This window comes from Anolis carolinensis, chromosome 1, assembly GCF_035594765.1.
Source record: "Anolis carolinensis isolate JA03-04 chromosome 1, rAnoCar3.1.pri, whole genome shotgun sequence".
Taxonomy (NCBI): domain Eukaryota; kingdom Metazoa; phylum Chordata; class Lepidosauria; order Squamata; family Dactyloidae; genus Anolis; species Anolis carolinensis.
In genome coordinates, this window is record NC_085841.1 from 5,842,218 (window position 1) to 5,861,660 (window position 19,443).

The 19,443-nt window shown below is 42.6% G+C and overlaps 1 protein-coding gene and 1 long non-coding RNA gene across 2 annotated transcripts; one reads left to right on the forward strand and one right to left on the reverse strand.

Annotated features, from left to right (window-relative positions):
* Positions 1-4,180: 4,180 nt before the first annotated feature.
* LOC134295908 (uncharacterized) lies at positions 4,181-5,238 on the reverse strand. The gene is made up of 2 exons (XR_010002457.1): positions 4,851-5,238; positions 4,181-4,385 (listed from the first exon to the last, which is right to left on the reverse strand). It is a non-coding gene; the product is annotated as an uncharacterized LOC134295908 (long non-coding RNA).
* Positions 5,239-5,422: 184 nt separating this feature from the next.
* On the forward strand, positions 5,423-18,635 carry LOC103278538 (serine protease 55). The gene is made up of 5 exons (XM_016992964.2): positions 5,423-6,307; positions 9,513-9,741; positions 12,100-12,344; positions 16,810-16,955; positions 18,304-18,635. Exons 1-5 carry the CDS (start codon positions 6,223-6,225, stop codon positions 18,610-18,612), a joined length of 1,014 nt encoding a protein of 337 aa, XP_016848453.2. The 5' UTR covers positions 5,423-6,222; the 3' UTR covers positions 18,613-18,635.
* Positions 18,636-19,443: the final 808 nt, after the last annotated feature.

Genomic DNA, 19,443 nt, shown 5'->3' on the forward strand with positions numbered 1-19,443 from the left:
CCAGATGTCATCATCCTATATCGCTGTAGTATCCTACATTTTGTTAGTTTCACTTCACTTCACTTTATTTCTTAATTAGTCGCTCTCCACCAGAGTGCTCCGAGCAACTTACAATTTAAAATATCATTCCACAATATAAAAACATTCAACATAAAAACATTCAACAGTGGTTATTTGGCAAACTAGATCTGATTTACTTAAATGCACAACCAAACAGCCAAGTCTTGAGCGCTTTTCCAAAAGGTCGCAACTCCGACATTGCTCTAACATATGGAGGCAATGAGTTCCACAGAATTGGAGCATAGGCCGAAAAGGCTCTACGCCTTGTAGCTTCCAGGCATACCTCCCTAGGGCCCGGTACGTATAGGAGATTTTCCTGGGAGGATCGAGGTGATCACTGATGGAAACAAGGAATGAGGCGGTCCCTAAGATATAATGGTCCTTGGCCATTTCGAGCTCTAAATGTCAGGATCAGTATCTTGTAAGAGATCCGATGTTCTATTCGTAGCCAATGCAGTTGTTTCAGAATCGGTGTAATATGGGATCTTATAGATGATCCTGCTAGCAGCCTGGCCGCAGCATTTTGGACCATTCGGATCTTCTGGGTTTTTATCTTCAGAAGGCCGGCGTACAAAGCGTTACAATAATCCAACCTAGTGGTGACTTGCATGGACTGTTGCTCAACACTCTCATTCGTTTAGGTCATTTTGGATTCTGATCCTGTCTTCTGGAGTATTCATCTCCCTCCTACATTGGTGAGATATACAAATTTGATCAGCGTGTCTTTGATTCCCTCATCCAAGTCATTGTCAAAGATGTTGAATAGCACTGGCCCTAGGACAACACATGAGTATATAGGATACTTGAAGTAAGCCTTGAGTTTAGCACCATGTCATGATCTGGGCATACTAGAAAATAAATGTCTTGCTTTGTGTTACGAGCGTTGAATGAAAAGTAATGCCTCCACCTTAGTTACTTTGGATTGGATGGGAATATTTTAATAAATCAAACACAGAAATAATCCTTAGAATGTGTTCTTTAGCTACCACTATTCACATTTCCACATAATCACCAGACAATTAGATACTTTTCTGCCAACGATGAACAAGTTTTCTGAAGCCGTCACGGAAAAAGTTGACACTCTGTTTCCGCAACCAGCGTCTCACAGGACCCATCGTGCACAGATCTTTCGATAGCAAAGCAAAGCATTAATGTGACCCACACATTCTTGTGAAATGCTGATTAAGCTTGAAATTTCTCTCTGAGTGATACGACGATCATCCTGAATCAATCTGTCAACCTTTTGCTTGTGAAACTCGGTGGTTGCTGTCACAGTATGTCCAACTCTTTGTTTGTCACACAAGTCAGATGTTCCCACCTCAACACCTTTAAACTTACTCGCCCAACGATGTACAGGACTCACATCAACACAGTCACCATAAACAGCTTGCATTCTCTGATGAATCTCCTTTGGGGTGACACCTTCTGCTGTCAAGAATTCAATGACTGCACATTGCTTAAGTCGCATTGACAGACCGTCTGCGCAGGGTTCCATACTTCGCACTTTAACAACACAACTGTTCAATGCTAAGGCTTTCCGTCAAATGGAACTGTAGAGTCTACTGAACAAGCCAGTATCTGCCATCTGTTGAGGAGTTACGAAGGTGGAGGCATTACTTTTCATTCAACTTTTCATTCTCCTTTTCTCTCACACACTTAATTTATCTCCTTTTGCAGAGAGGTTGTGGCAGTACAACACAAGGTTGTGTTTATTTGCACTTTACATAGAAGACCAACACATCTACTCATTAGCTCTTCTCTTGACTTTTTGGCCCACCTGAACCGATTTCTTGGCAAATTGTGCCCTTTGTCACAGCACTCACGGTCGCAGATAGCCGTGTGGGTACATTCTGTTCTCAAGAGGTCCTGCCTTGTTAAGTGTGTTGCAGCAAAATACAACACGTTTTTAAAGCAAATAGAATTTCATGGAAAAGAACTTGCTTCACCAAATGCATGGATAAGTATGAATGCAAGATAGGAAAATCACACTTTTCAATACAAAAATCAAATGTTTTTAAGAAAAGAAGATTCATAAGTGGAGACAACACATCTTTCCTAGTTTTTGTGCTCCACAAATCCGATATGTATATGTCTGTCTTTACGTCGACTTGTTGATGTATAGTGACCCCATGCATTTCAAAGGATTTCTTCAGTAAAAAATATTAAAGAAGTGGTTTTGGCCATTCTTTCCTATGAGATAGGTGGTCTCCCGTCAGTGGTGGTCTCTCATCCAAGTATGAACCACATCTGATCCTACGTCGTGTCCGAGATCAGATGGGATCTTTTGGATCATGTGAAACAAATCCTAGGTTTGACTTGAGACCAAAATGAATGCAATCAGATTTGCAAACATTCTTGTTGGATAATTCCAGACTCGTATCTGAATTTGAGTGAAATGATGAGTTCAGGTCAACAGCAAGAGTCTTAGACATTAATCTGGTTAACACACCATTCTGTAGATGTTTGCACTACCCATGTGGACATACATCTTCATTCTGTATACCAAATAAAAACTGGCTCCAACAAGGGTTCAGAAAGCTGACAATAAATGGAGGACAAACACTTTGCTTCCAGTACATCCATGGCTCTCCACAGTATTGAGAAATTGCAACCATCTAATGGCTTTTCTCCCATCTACTTGTTGAGTTCCCAACAGCTTTTTTTGTTCAAAAGCAAACCTATTATGGGATTTTATTGGCAAGATTTGTCTATGTGTGTCTGCTTTGACTTGCTCAGGCTGAGAAAGTGTGACCTGCCAAAGAACAGCCAATTCATTTCCATGTCTAAAATCTTGTTCTCCAAAGCTATAATTCCATGTTAAATCACTACAGCATGCGGACTCCCTGAACATAAAAAAGCTTCCAAAATTGAGATGAAATATCATTTGTTTTCCTTGCAACTTGAACACATTGATTTGTGTTCTAGTTTCTGGAGCTGCAGAAAATTATTTTTAAATGTGTGTAAGGATTTGGCTAGGAGAGATCTTGCTAACCAATACTTCTTTGTCTTGTGCCATATGGGTTATTAATTTATTAATTAAAATAGTTACATCTCTATATTTCAGGATAATCATACATATCCATGCCCATAGCTGTGTCTTATCATATGTGTAGAATCACAGAATTGGAAGAGTCTACAAGGTCCATCTCATTAAACTGCCTTCTGCCAACACAACCCAAGCCTACTCAACAGATGTCCATTCAACCTCTGCTTAAAACTTCAGAAGAAGGAGACTCCACTGGACACCAAGGCAGCATATTCCACTGTCAAACAATTCTTACCATCAGGATGTTTTTCTTAATGTTTAGATAAAATCTCTTTTCCTGCAATTTGAATCCATTGCTCCATGCCCTATTCTCCAGAGCAGCAGAAAGGATGTCCTCAATGTGATATCCTTTCAAATATTTTAACATGGCTGTCAATGTCACCTCGTAATGTCTTTCTGCCTAAGTGTAATATCTTACATTTCTCCCTGTTAAAATTCATGTTTTTAGTCTTGGCCCAGTCCTCTGATCTGTTGAGGTCATTTCGGATTCTGGCCCTGTACTTTGGAGTATTTATTATCTATCCATCCCAATTGGGTGCCATCTACAAATTCGATAAGTGTGGCCTCTATTTCATCATCCATGTCATTGTTCAAATAGCAGGTGCTATCAACAGGGCAAGTCTAGGTTAGCATTGGCAGGATTTTAAAATAGCAATAAGAGTCTGTCGAAATTCATGGAAAACCAGGAGGCTGCTAATAACAGGTTTGTGTTCTACCTAAATACCAAATGAAGGTATTGATTTCAGCCACCTGCTTCTCTGTGAAATCAGCATATTTCCCATGTTTATAAATTACATGATGCGCACATTTCTGTCTTTATGTAGAATCCACACCCAAAATACACAGGATTTTTATGGCATCACATTTGTATGATTTCAGGCCTCAACTAGGGATGCTTGGCAGTACTAGAAGGCATCCTCTTATAATAAGGAACACTGGATTACCCACTACTTTGCCATGCAAACTGAATTGAAGGCAGCAGGAACAGAGGTTTATTGCTTTCAGTCCTGAAAGGATGTCTGATACAGAGTCTGCCCTTAAAGAGGTCGGACATAAGGCATGCAGCACAAAATGAATAATGCAGGAAATTTTATGAATTCTGACAGCCATTTGAAAAACCCACACTCTTCCCTGGTTGGTCAAGAAAGCAGCCCAATTTGGATCCGGGCGCTCATTGATGGGATTCATTCTGATGTTGCAGGTAGTTGGAGCTGCCTTCATGGCAGATGATCAGCTGTCATTGGCATGTTTGAAATCCAGGCTGGTTAGTGAGTCTGCCCTGAAAAGAGGTGCAGATGTCAGGAATGAAGTTCAAATTTGTAAAACAGTCCATGATGAGATTAAATACCCAGCACAGTTTATACAAAGAGAAGGCTTAGCAAACACGGTGGGTCATCAAGGAAACATAAACATTATAATGAAAAGTATACCAGAGGCAATCTCTGTATTTATTTATTATTTATTTATTTACAGCATTTATATTCCGCCCTTCTTTCTCACCCCGAAAGGGACTCAGGGCGGATCACATTACACATATAGGCAAACATTCAATGCCTTTTAACATAGAACAAAGACAAACAAACATAGGCTCGGAGCAGGCCTCGAACTCAGAGTGATTCATTGCAGTGATTAATTGCAGCTGCTCTCCAGCCTGCGCCACAACCCGAGCCCTGAGTCTGTCAGTTGATATCTCGGAATACCATTGGGAGCTGGAAAAGCTGCTTAATGGAAAGGCGTTATTTACCTGTGGCATGATCTCTCCTTGATAGGCTTAGCTCCTTTGAAAAGCTCCTAGGAATTCATGTAGATATCGTGGGATAGGTTTGTGACTGCTGCATACTGGGCAAACAAATGCCACAGAGGCAAGCAAAAGTTCATTCACAGCAGCTAGAAATTTTGCTCAGTTAATCAGGGTTATCTGAGTACAACTGTAACGTCTGTTTAGTAAACTCGCAGATTCAGTTTTCATCCAAAATATCAGGGGGCTTTAATCTTGACATGTTTCACTATTTACGGCTGTACAATCAGGATCCGCATCCGATTACATTGACCCGCAATCAGGATTTGTACTTGCAGACAATGAACAGATACAGAGATAGACTCATGACGACATTCATACAGCAAGAGAAAGATTGAGCATTTTCTCTCCCCTTTTATAACCACGTGCTGACTTGTCAACAGTAAGGGACAAATGAATGATGCCCCCCCTGGTCATAAACCTCACGATTATGATTCATCCGTTTCTGCCTGCCCTTGGCTATTTCATCTTTACCCCCTTCGTCATTCCGCAGGTGTGTTATCACATGTCCATCAGAACTGTATTTTCACAAAGGCTCAATGCTGAGGCATTTCTAGCTAACAGTAGATGAAACATATATATTTAAGTCATTTTCCGTGCAAATATGCACTGGACTTTATGAACGTTGGTTCCAGTTCACCACCTCAGCACATCCGATTATATATATATAGAGAGAGAGAGAGCGAGGCAGAGAGAGAGGGGGCCTAAAACATTTCCAATTTATGCTGACCCCAAAGCAAAACTACATAAAGGTTTTCCTGGCAAAATTTATTAATGAACAAGTTTCTTCAAGATTTATTCAGAGAAGGTTTGCCATTGCCTTTTCTTGAGGATTAGTGTTGGAGACTAAGGTTTGATTTCCCACTCAGCCATGGACACCCACTGGGCAAGTGATACTTTCTCAACCTCGGAGGAAGACATGGGCAAAGAATAGGTTTGCCTAAGGTCACCATATGTTGGAAAGACTTGACAACATTTTCCCTGAACATAAAGTCCATAAACATATTGGAAAGACTACTTTTCTGAATTTCAATGCCCATAACCTCACTGGGTGATTTGGGGATTCAAGGGGTTCCTATCACAAACGAGTGTTGATTAGGTTCTAGAATTTAACAGGAGCCAAACTAAGTTGAAACTAAGACTAAGCTTGTTGCTGGGACCAGCTCAGAATTTCATTGTGATGTCAACACAAGTGAACAGGATGGTGAGTGATGTCACATGAAGGGACAGCAATGTGGGATTATGGGTAATTCTGCTTCTCTGCCAAGTGATTGATTTTTGTCTATACGGCAAAGGCTAAGTGGTGGCTTCTTGGAGCATGAAGACAGAGGACCTCTTCAGGATGCTGCTGCTGCTGTTTGTGCTCCTGTTTCGAGCACCCTTCGTGAGCAACTCCCATGCAGGTGGGTGAGAACGCTTCTTCTACCCATGCATCCCAAAATAGCCACAGTCTTGATATTGGCTATGAGAGATGAAAGAAATTACATCAAAAGACAAGCCTGGCTTTGGGAAGCCTTGGTAGACCATACTGGTTGCAGAGTTGTGGAATTGCTTCAACGGGGTCTCCCAAACTTTGGTCTTCCAAGTGTTTTGAACTTCAGCTTCCAGATACCCTGACCATTGGACAAAGTAGCTGAGATGTCTAGAAGCTGAAGTCCCAAACATCTGGAGGACCAGAGTTTGGGAATCGCTGGGACAATACACTTGCCAAGCTCTGCAGCATCACAGCACATCAAGACCACAAGCTGAACATGAGCCAACACTGATGCAGCAGCCAATGTAGCTAGTGCATTTCTGTGAACAGGAGTAGACCAATGTGGTGTGGTTTGAGCACTGGGCTGTGACTGGACATTATGGTTCAATTCCCTACTTGGACATGGAAGTCCACCTTGGTCGGATTACATACAGCCCTAGAGTTGGACTACGACTTCAAAGACCAGGGTTCGATTTCCTGCTCAGTTGTGGAAAATCATGAGGCAGTGTTGGGTTAGTCACAGATTCTCAGCCCCAGAGATGGACTATGTCTCTGGAGGCCATGGTTCAATTCCCACTTGGCCATGGAAGCCCACCTTGGACAAGTCACACACTATCAGCCCCGGTGTTTGACTCCTCTGGAGACCAGGTTTTGATTCCTTGCTTAGCTATGGAACCCCATTGAGTGATGTTGGGGTGAATCACAAACTCTCAGATCCAGAAAAACCCATGATCGAGGTCACGTTTAGGTCTCCATTAGTCAGAAATAACTTCAAGGCACACAACAACAATGAACAAGAGTGTAGTGTTCAGAGACGTAGCCTTGTTAGCCTGGATCACTTTGCAAGTTGAGACTAAGAGAAAGAAACCTCAGTAGACTGAATTTCTGAACCTTCCTGCTCCAATGTTTCTGCTACAACTTTTCAAGAGGGTTGGACTCAATGGACACTAATGGTCTCTCCCAGATTGATGATTCTATGAAACTCTTTTCAATCAGATTGAAGATGGAAATAACCCTAGTCTATTCTGCTTTGGTTGCCCAAAACAGTGCCTCTTTCTGGGGATCTTAACCAGAGAAGGACAACCAAGGCGATCAACATTCTGGAAACTATTAATCTCTATGAGGAGTTGCTTGGACAGCTGTGTTTGGTTAGTTTGGAGGAGAGCAGATGGAAAGGTGACAAATGGCAAGAAAAGAGTTTAAAACTGAACATCTTTACTGATGGAATTGTTCAAGAATGGAATAAACTTTAAACAAATTCCTTTAAGGCAGGAGCAAACTCTTCTCTTTCTCATTGAAGTGCACCATAGAATTGTGCTGGAGGAACTAAAATACTTAGAGAGAACATACTAATCACATCCATCAGATCTGCAAATGCTACACCAATGTGCATATGTAAAGCTGTGCAATGCAAATCATGATAAAGGATTGGGCCAATGTCTGAAATATACATCTATGCATAACTAAACTAGCAATTTCTGTTCTGTGAACAAAAACTGGTAAATACTTTCCAAAACTAGAGTCTTATAGCCATGCTAAAAGCATACAGGATCCAACCTCCGCAAACACTGGTTAAATTCCAAGTTAGATTATTGTAATGTAATTTAACATGTGCGCCTGAAGATACCCAGTTTTTTTCAATGTAAAATTAATACTCCATCATATCTCCAAATGGAAAGAAATAAACATTTTTACAGGAATGTCTACGCAGTAGAGTTAGTTCAGCTTGGCACCCTTTCAGCTTCATGGCACAATGTTTGGGGATCCTGGTGTTTGTAGTTTGGCAAGTCCTCAGCAAGTCTAAAGACCTTGCAAAATTACAACTCCCAGTGTTCCATAGCATAGAGCCAGGGCAGTTAAAGTGGTGCTGAAGTGCATTCATTCCTTGGTGTAGGTAAAAAAGGTAAAGGTTTTCCCCTGACGTTAAGTCCAGTCGTGACTGACTCTGGGGGTTGGTGCTCATCTCCATTTCTAAGCCAAAGAGCCGGCGTTGTCTGTAGACACCTCCAAGGTCATGTGGCCGGCATGACTGCATGGAGCACCGTTGCCTTCCCGCCGGAGCGGTACGTATTGATCTACTCACATTGGCATGTTTTCGAACTGCTAGGTTGGCAGGAGCTGGGGCTAACAGTGGGCGCAAATGCACCCTAAGTCATACACTAAGGCAGGGGTCCCCAAACTAAGGCCCGAGGGCCGGATGCGGCCCATCGAAGCCATTTATCCAGCCCCCACGGCACAAGGGCAGAAGGGGGTTGGACTAGATGGCCCAAGGGGTCTCTTCCAAACATCATCATCATTATTATTATTATTATTATTATTATTATTATCATTATCATTATCATTATTATTATTATTAACATTGAGGGTGGATGGCCATCAGTCAGGGGTGCTTTGCTTGTGCTTTCGGTGCACAAAGGAGGAAGGGGATTGGACTCAATGGCCCAAGGGGTCTCTTCCAACCTTCTATTATTATTATTATTATTATTATTATTATTATTATTATTATTATTATTAACATTGAGACCGGGAGGCCATCTGTCAGGGGTGCTTTGCTTGTTCTTTTTGTGCACAAAGGCAGAAGGGGGTTGGACTCAATGGCTCAAGGGTCTATTATTATTATTATTATTATTATTATTATTATTATTATTATTATTATTGACATTGAGGCTGGGAGGCCATCTGTCAGGGGTGCTTTGCTTGTGCTTTTGGTGCACAAAGGCAGAAGGGGATTGGACTCAATGGCCCAAAGGGTCTCTTCCAACCCTCATTATTATTATTATTATTATTATTATTATTATTATTATTATTATTATTATTATTATTATTATTGCTTGGTGGCCAACTATAGTCCAGCCCTCCAATGGTCCAAAGGATCGTGAACTGGCCCCCTGTTTAAAAAGTTTGGGGACCCCTGCACTAAGGTATAGGTTTTGATATAGCTTTATATTTTCCATGCCTCTGATCTCTGTCCAATGTGTTCTTCTAATAGACCAACTTAGCTGTCTTATACAGGCCGTCCCCAAGTTATGAATAAGATATGTTCTACAGGTTTGTTCTTATGTTGAATGTGTATGTTAGTTGGAACAGGGACATTTTTGAAATGTAACTCCAGCCATATATATGTTTTGTCACAGACCAGCTGACCTTGTCGACCTCTCAGATTTCCTCCTGTGGCCTCAGTCCCGAGACCAAGGCCACATCGTGGACACTGCCACTGGCCAAAGAAGGAGAGCCCGCCTCGGCTGCGTTTGAGACCCTTCCCTGGCAGGTCAGCATCCAGACCCAGGGCAAGCACTTCTGCGGAGGCGCCATCCTCAGCAACTGGTGGATCTTGTCTGCGGCTCACTGCTTCCAGAGAGACCTGTGAGTATCCAAAGTGGCAATGTGGAGTCCCCTTTGCCACAAAAGCAAAGGGTTGCTTTTAATCAGTGGTTCCCAACCTGTGGTCCGTGGATCCCCAGTGGCCCCCAAGAACTAAAATATGGTCAGCGGCCTCAGGGTTACTACACTGTTGCAACGAGAGCAGCTGGACTTGCGAAACCCTCTTATAGTACTGAGGCAACAGGGATCTTGGGAGAGGAGAGGCTGATTATCCACGTAAGGTACGGCAACAAGCCTCCTGACTGCTGCTTCTCCTCCTCTCCCCGAGCGGAGCTGTTCCGTGTGGCACTTGGAAGTAGGAGTGCCTTGGTGTCTTCATTTTGGGGTGCTGATTCAGAAAATTGCATTGGATAGACCACATCAGCTCTAGATTATTCAATATGGTTTTCTGTGGGCAAGCAGATGGCAACTACTGGATGACATATGTTCTATATCAGAATCTAGAGCTGTTGTGATCTATCCAATGCAATTTCCTGAATCAGCACCCCAAAGAACCAAGCTGAATCTAAAGTTGTTCTAATGTTGGAGAGTTGTCCCTGTCAAAGTGGTCCCTGGTCAAAAAAAAAAAACATTGGGAACCACTGCTTTAAGTGCTATGGAAGTTGGGAATGTGTAACCTAGGTGCATCTACACTAAAGAATTTATAGCCTCCTCTGCCACAAAGTGCTGGTGCTTTACCAAACTATAACACCCATGATTTCATAGCACTGAGCCGTGGTGTAAAACTGTATTAATCCCTAAAGTTATGTACACTTTTGATTGTTATAGACCAGGCATAAGCAAACTTCAACCCTCTAGGTGTTTTGGATTTCAACTCCCACAATTCCTAACAGCCTACCGACTCTTAGGAATTGTAGGAGTTGAAGTCCAAAACACCTGGAGGGCTGAAGTTTGCCCATGCCTGGACTAGACAGTAAGAATATGGATGATATATCTTTAATTTCACTTACCTGAATCTTGGGAAAATATTTCTCTGTAATAATTTGTTAGGTCCTCCAGTCAGATTCTACCCTGTTTCCCCTAAAATAAGACATCCCCAGAAAATAAGACCTAATAAAGGTTTTGCTGAATTGCTAAATATAAGGCCTCCCCTGAAAGTAAGACCTAGCAAAGTTTTTGTTTGGAAGCATGCTTGCCAAACAACACCAGAGCATGCAGGATTGGTAAATGTACTTACCATTGAGTGTTGTGCATGGAAATATTGGTAGTAACAAGAAATTCTTGATGGGATTCACAATTTATCTGGTTATGCCGGTTTGTGATGGCAACTACTTTACAGTATATAATAAATGTTCATGTTTTTGTTCAACAATAAATGTGAGTTCTTCTTCATGGAAAAATAAGACATCCCCTGAAAATAAGACCTAGAGCATCTTTGGGAGCAAAAATTAATATAAGACACTGTCTTATTTTTGGGGAAACACGGTATGGTAGACTTTTATCAGAAGTAACTATAGACATGCATTGGAGGACCTAGCAAACTATTATTATTATTATTATTATTATTATTATTATTATTATTAATAATAATAATAATAATGTGGAAAAACAAACTAAGAGAAGCCACAGCAGTTTGTTTTTGCCTGAGCCTATTGGAAAGGGCAAGATTCTGGCTGGATTGACACTACCCTATAACCCAGGATCCGATCCCAGATTATGTTTATCCCAGATTATCTCATATAATCTAGTTCAAAGAAGATAATCTAGGATCAGATCTTGGGATATAGAGTATTGTAGATCCAGCCTTTGCTACTTTTGCATTTTGAACACAATTTGTCATAACCGAAGTTGGCTGAGGACAAAGGAGGAAAATAGCAAGAGGAGAGAGAAACTGGGACATTTTAAAAGCATCTGAAAATAGTGGGATGGCAGAGAATTAATCAAATTGGGTCCGTCAGGCAATATGAACAGCCACCAAATTCCCCAGCCAACATTTATATTTTGCCACCCTTTTCTAATGTGCTGTTGCCACATTGAGAAGCGTGCAGGCTTATTTACTGCTGCTCTGAAGACTAGGACATGGAAGAATGGATTCAAATTGCATTAAAACAGATCTAAACATTAGGAAGAACTTCCTGATGGTAAGACTTGTTTGACAGTAGAATATCATACCTAGGAGTTTGGGAGTCTGCTTCCCTGGAGGTTTTCCAGATTGGATTGTGTCTTCCTGGATGGCAGAATGAGGTTAGGATAGATGGTCCTTGGGGTCTCTTCCATGTCTTTGATTCTATAAGTTGAAATGCAAAACAGTAGAGCAGAGTGAAGGTCTACATCAGAAGGTTTGTTTTGAAAAGCGTGACCAGTAGAAGTTTCAAAGCCTCCTTGTTCTTTGTTCCCAAGGACCTCCGGGCTGTTTGTGGTGGTCAACATCGAGGGTGGCACCTCGGAGGAGAGGGAGCTGGACCGGGTGCTCATCCACCACGACTTCAACGGCAAGACCCTCTACAGCGACCTGGCCTTGCTCCTCTTGGACACCCCCATTGACTTCAGCCGAGAGACGACCCCCATCTGCCTGCCTTTGCTGCACGACCTCAGCATGTGGCAAGACTGCTGGGTGGCCACCTGGGAGCCCAAGATCATCCCAGGTACGGCCTTTCCTAGTCGAAGGCACGAGTGGAGAATCATGGAACAAGAGTTGGAAGGGACCCCCAGGGGCTATCCAGTCCACCCCCTTTCCCCCAAGCGGGAAGATATGTGTCTCTGGACACCTTCCAGCTTCTCCTTTCATACCCTGTTTCCCCGAAAATAAGACATTCCCAGAAAATAAGACCTAGTAGAGGTTTTGCTGAATTGCTAAATATAAGGCCTCCCTCAAAAGTAAGACCTAGTAACGTTTTTGTTTGGAAGCATGCAGGATTGGTAAATGTACATACCATAGATTGTTGTACATGGAAATAAAGGTAGTAACAAGAAATAATAATAATAATAATAATAATAATAATAATAATAATAATAATAATAATAATAAGGCCTGATCCTTGCAGCCCAGGAGCAAGCCATCAGGACAAATGCAATTAAGGCCAAGATCGAAAAATCAGCTGATGACCCAAAATGCAGACTCTGCAAGGAAACCGACAAAACCATTGATCATATCCTCAGCTGCTGTAAGAAAATTGCACAGACAGACTACAAACAGAGGCACAACTATGTGGCCCAAATGATTCATTGGAACTTATGCCTCAAGTACCACCTGCCAGCAGCAAAGAACTGGTGGGATCACAAACCTGCAAAAGTATTGGAAAATGAGCACGCAAAGATACTATGGGACTTCCGAATCCAGACTGACAAAGTTCTGGAACACAACACACCAGACATCATAGTTGTGGAAAAGAACAAGGTTTGGATCATTGACGTTGCCATCCCAGGTGACAGTCGCATTGATGAAAAACAACAGGAAAAATTCAGCCGCTATCAGGACCTCAAGATCGAACTGCAAAGACTCTGGCAGAAACCAGTGCAGGTGGTCCCGGTGGTGATGGGCACATTGGGTGCCGTGCCGAAAGATCTCAGCCGGCATTTGGAAACAATAGACATTGACAAAATCACGATCTGCCAACTGCAAAAGGCCACCCTGCTGGGATCTGCACGCATCATCCGAAAATACATCACACAGTCCTAGACGCTTGGGAAGTGTTCGACTTGTGATTTTGTGAAACGAAACCCAGCATATCTATCTTGTTTGCTGTGTCATACAACGTCGTTGTGTCAATAATAATAATAATAATAATAATAATAATAATAATAATAATATAACTTTATTCTTGTATCCCACCTCCATCTCCCAGAAGGGACTCAGGGCAGCTTACACAGGGATAAGCCCAACAACAACATAAATTTACATACGAACAGAAATTTTAAAAAGTAATTTTAAAACAGTATAGCAATAAAGTATAATATAGAAATTCTTGAAAGGATTCACAGTTTGGTTATGCTGTTTTGTGATGACAACCACTGTACACTAGATAATAAATTTTCATTTTTAAAAATTCAACCATAAATGTGAATTCGTCTTTGTGGAAAAATAAGACATCCCCTGAAAATAAGACCTAGCGCATCTTTGGGAGCAAAAATTAATATAAGACACTGTCTTATTTTCGGGGAAACAGGGTCGTCGAGAATATGGGTGGGGAATCATGCAGCAACAAAGTTGAAAGAGACACCCAAGGGTCATCCGGTCCACCCCTTTTCCCCAGGCACAAAGACACAATCCAAACTCTCCTGACAGATGGCCACCCAGCCTCTGAGACTGAAAAGGAAAGAGTTGCTCAGGTCCACCTAGGGGATTTCTGTGGCTGAGATTTTCTGGGGTTTCCGTTATTACTTGATACACAACAAGTTTAGTACACAGCCAACAAGATCACTCTGCTGGCTGTTGTATTGGATCACATGTCAAACACTTCCCAAGCATCTAGGGCAGGGGCCCCCAAATTTTTTAAACAGGGGGCCAGTTCACGGTCTCTCACACAGTTTGGAGGGCCGGACTATAGTAGAAAAAAAACTATAAACAAATTCCTATGCACACTGCACATCTCTTATTTTGAAGTAAAAAACAAAACAAATGGGATCAAATACAGCCTCAATGTTAATCATAATCATAATCATAATCATAATAATAAGAGACCCCTTGGGCCATTTGGTCCAACCCCATTCTACGTTTGTGCACCAAAAGCACAAGCAAAGCACCCCTGACAGATGGCCACCCAACCTCAATGTTGTTAATAATAATAATCATCATCATCATCATCATACATCACACAGTCCTAAATGCTTGGGAAGTGTTAAACTTGTGATTTTGTGATACGAAATCCAGCATATATATCTTGTTTGCTGTGTTATACTGTGTCTTTGTGTCAATGATGATGATGATGATGATGATGATGATGATGATTGGAACAGACCTTGGGCCATTTAGTCCAACCCCCTTCCACCTTTGTGCACCAAAAGTACTAGCAAAGCACCCCTTAATAATTAATTGTTAATTAAATAATAATTAAAATATCATTATAAACAAGCAAAGCTTTGGAAGACACACACCGGGCGAGGGAGGAGGCTGGAAAGGCACGCACCTTTCCCTCCTCCCTTGCACCGCACGCTGCCACGGGGGCCAGATAAATGGCTTTGATGGGCCACATGTGGCCCCCGGGCCTTAGTTTGGGGACCCCTGATCTAGGGCTATGTGGTAAAGGTAAAGGTTTCCCCTGACGTTAAGTCCAGTCATGTCTGACTCTGGGGGTTGGTGCTCATCTCCATTTCTAAGCCGAAGAGCTGGCGTTGTCCATAGACATCTCCAAGGTCATGTGGCCGGCATGACTGCATGGAGCGCCATTACCTTCCCGCTGGAGCAGCACCTATTGATCTACTCACATTCGCATGTTTTTGAACTGCTAGGTTGGCAGGAGCTGGAGCTAACAGTGGGCGCTCCCGCCGCTCCCGGGGTTTGAACCTGGGATCTTTCGGTGCTTTAACGCACTTCACCACCGGGGCTCCTTAGGGCTATGTGATGTATCGGTAAATAATGCATGCAGATCCTAGTAGGGTGGCCTTTTGCAGCTGACAGATGGTAATTTTGTCAGTGCCAATTGTGTTTAAGTGCAGGCCAAGGTCTTTAGGCATTGCACCCAGCGTGCCGATCACCACAGGGACCACCTTTACTGGCTTGTGCCATCTATTATTATTATTATTATTATTATTATTATTATTATTATTATTATTATTATTCCTTGATACACAACAAGATTAATACACATCAGACACTTCCCAAGCGTCTAGGACTATGTGATGTATTGATGCATGCAGACCTGATTAGGGTGGCCTTTTGCAGCTGACAGATGTCAGTGCCGATTGTGTTCAAGTGCCAAGTCTTTAGGTACTGCACTCAGTGTGCCAATCACCACTGGGACCACCTTTACTGGCTTGTGCCATCTATTATTATTATTATTATTATTATTATTATTATTATTATTATTTATTTGATACACAACAAAATTAATACACAGCTTTTGTACTGGATCACACGTCAGACACTTCCCAAGTGTCTAGGACTATGTGATGTATCAGTGGATAATGCATGCAGATCCTAGTAGGGTGGCCTTTTGCAGCTGACAGATGGTAATTTTGTCAGCGCCAATTGTGTTTAAGTGCAGGCCAAGGTCTTTAGGCACTGCACCCAGTGTGCCGATCACCACTGGGACCACCTTTCCTGGCTTGTGCCAGAGTCTTTGCAGTTCAATCTTTAAATCCTCATATCGTGTCAGCTTTTCCAGTTGCTTCTCTTGAATTCTGTTGTCAACTGGGATTGCAACATCAAAGATTCATACTATTCCCCTCATGATGTCAGGTCAGGAGTATTGTGCTCCAAAACTCTGTCAGTCTGAAGTCCTAGAGTAGTTTGTCGTGTTCATTTTTTGTAACTTTTTTTTGGCTTATGATACCACCAGTTCTTTGTCACAGGGAGATGGTATTTGTGGCATAAGTTTCAGTGGATCATCTGAGCAACTTTTCAATTTTGGCTTTGGTGGCATTTGGTCTAATTGTTGTTGTTGTTGTTGTTGTTGTTGTTGTTGTTGTTGTTACCAAAACTGGATGGCCATCTGTTGGGAGTGCTGTTAAGTTTATGGTGGTAAAAATTGTTCATTCTTTTCTTTTCTTTTGCACTGTGTGAATTAGTTTACACAAACACTCTCCATCCACCTACTAATGGCCCATGGCCCTTGGGGTCTCTTCCAACGCCATGACTCTGTGATGGTGGCGTTCCTATTACACATCATTTCTGAGATGCTCATCCTTTGTGTTGTCGAAGGATTTCATGGCCAGAATCACAGAGTTGGTTGTTGTGTGTTTTTCGGGCTGTATGGCCATGTTCCAGAAGTATTCTCTCCTGACGTTTTGCCTACATCTCTGGCAGGCATCCTCAGAGCAACCTCTGAGGGTGCCTGCCATAGATGTGGGCGAAACATCAGGAGACAATACTTCTGGAACTTGGCTATATAGCCCGAAAAACACACAACAACCCGGCTCATCCTTTCTTTCTCTTTCCTTGGGACCCCCCAGATAGCAATGAGAAACAACCTGCAATGATGATGGAGAAAATAGACGTGACTCTGATTGGGTCGGAAACATGTGCGCAGAAAATCCCGGACTTGACAGAGAACGTGTTGTGCACCTCCTCTGAAAAGGACATCGACGGGGAGTGCAAGGTACACTCAAGCTAGGCTTGGGGAAGTCGAGGGATCTTGCTCATGGAACTACAGCTTTCATATGGCATCCCAGGGACTCCAGCATTTTGGAATCCTGTTGGATACTTACATGTCACATGCAAACAGACTCAGTCCCAGAAACAAAGTCCTCACAGTGTAGAAGCTGTATTGAAGACTAGCTTAGGTACACAGCGATGCCCGGGTTAAGGATTTTGTAAGGATGAACATAAGAATCAGTCACTGTCAAGTTTTCTAATGGACCCATTAGAAAATGTATTGAGATGTGGGCAAACTACAACTCCCAACATTTTGGGTCAGTCTTCCCCTCCAAAAAATGTCTCTAGTTTTTAAAAGTTGGGTATGTGTGCCAAGTTTGGTCCAGATCCATCTTTGGTAGAGTTCATGGCCCGTTGGATGTCTGTGACTGCAACTCCCATCATCCTCTGTCATTGCCTTTCCAAACCCAGCCAGTATTTAACCTTGGCCATGATGGGTCTGTGTGCCAAAGTTTGCTCCAGATCTATCTTTGGTAGGGTTCACGGATCTTTGGATGTCTGTGACTGCAACTCCCATCATCCTCTGTCATTGTCTTTCCAAACCCAGCCAGTATTTAAACTTGGCCATGATGAGTCTGTGTGCCAAAGTTTGCTCCAGATCCATCTTTGGTAGGGTTCACGGATCTTTGGATGTCTGTGACTGCAACTCCCATAATCCTCTGTCATTGCCTTTCCAAACCCAGCCAGTATTTACACTTGGCCATGATGGGTCTGTGTGCCAAAGTTTGCTCCAGATCCATCTTTGGTAGGGTTCACGGATCTTTGGATGTCTGTGAGTGCAACTCCCATCATCCTCTGTCATTGCCTTTCCAAACCCAGCCAGTATTTAAACATGGCCATGATGGGTCTGTGTGCCAAATTTGATCCAGATCTGTCATTGGTGGGATTCACAGGACTCTCTTGACGTGGGTGGATTCATCCCTATGAAACTCCACAGTATTTTCCACTGGCCAGTGGGGATCTGTGTGCCAAGTTTGGTCCAGATCCATCATTGGTAGGGATCACAACTGTCTTTGGAAGTGGTAGGGTGCAACTCCAATAATCTTGGGTCCATCCTCATGAAACCCTTCCAGTGTTTTCTGCTGGTCTTGGGGAGTCTTTGTGCCAAGTTTGGTCCAGATCCATCGTCGGTGGGAGTCACAATGGTCTCTGGAATTGGGTGCCATCTTGGAAATCGCCCACAAACATACAAAACCAAAAACATACCTACAAACCTTGACTTTTTTTAGATAGATAGTTGTTGTTGTTATCCAGGCTTTGACCTCTTTCTCCCCACATCCACCTCTTTCTAGGATGAGAGCGGGAATCCTTTGGTTTGCACTTACGGAAGCAACTTCAAATGGTTCGTGGTTGGCATTGCCAGCAGAGGAGAGGGCTGCGAAGAAAACGGGAGCCCCTCCGTCTACACCAACATCTTCAAATACCTGGACTGGATCGAAAAAGCTACAGCGACTGAAGGAAAACCCTTTATACCCGAAGGGGTGGACGACCTTGCAATCCGAACAGAAATCGCAGTTCGTAATTCGGCTCCTGCTCCTCGCTTCATTACTGCTCTCTCCATAATCACTCCTGTTTTAATACTGATAGTTTTCAATTTATAATAAAATTCATGCTGTGGCTGGAATCTGGTCTGTGTCTTCCACATGCGTAAGTTCCCTTGTTGAAATGATAGGATATCAAGAAATCCAACTGTAAATTATAAATTGTCATCTGTGGCTCCTTTAGAAAACATTTCCTAGACCTGTGTATTGTCTCCCTTATTGTGTGTTAAGATTCACCCCATTGTGTCCACCAGAGCCAGACCATTGAGCCCATCATTAACCCATTAGAAATTGCCACACTGCATCTCTTTCTGATCACAACCCTCTCAGAAGCTGTTAGGGATCCCTTTTCTTCAGAAGAGGAAGGGAAGCAGGAAAGTGTTCATGAATCTGAGGGTGAGTTGGAATCTGAGGAGATTTTGCAAGTACCCACATTTCAGGAGAGGCGAAAGGAAACAGAGCAGAGACCTCGTTCAGCTAGAATAGCTGCCAGAAATGCAGCTGAGTAATTGGGAACTGCCCTAGCAGCTATGAGGGGAATCGGCTATAAAGCAGAAGCAGGTGCAGCCAGATCTTGCTGTTAACAAACTGACTCTTTGCTCCCCTTGTGCTTGCTTCAAGTCTGCATCAGGGAAACTGCTCTTAAGGTTTTATTGCTGTTTCTTTGTCTGATGTAAGACTGCTATTTGATTTGGGAATTTTGTTAATGTGGGATTTGTGTATTTGTAGTGTTTAAATGAAATTTGTGTCTTGTCTGTATTGCATACTGATTGCATCATCCAGAGTGTAACATAGTCTGGAAAGAGTTAATTACTGAGAAGCTGTGATGTCCTTGATGTGTGGCTGGAACTGGGGAGTGTCCAGACACAAGTGTTTGTGCATTGCTGATTG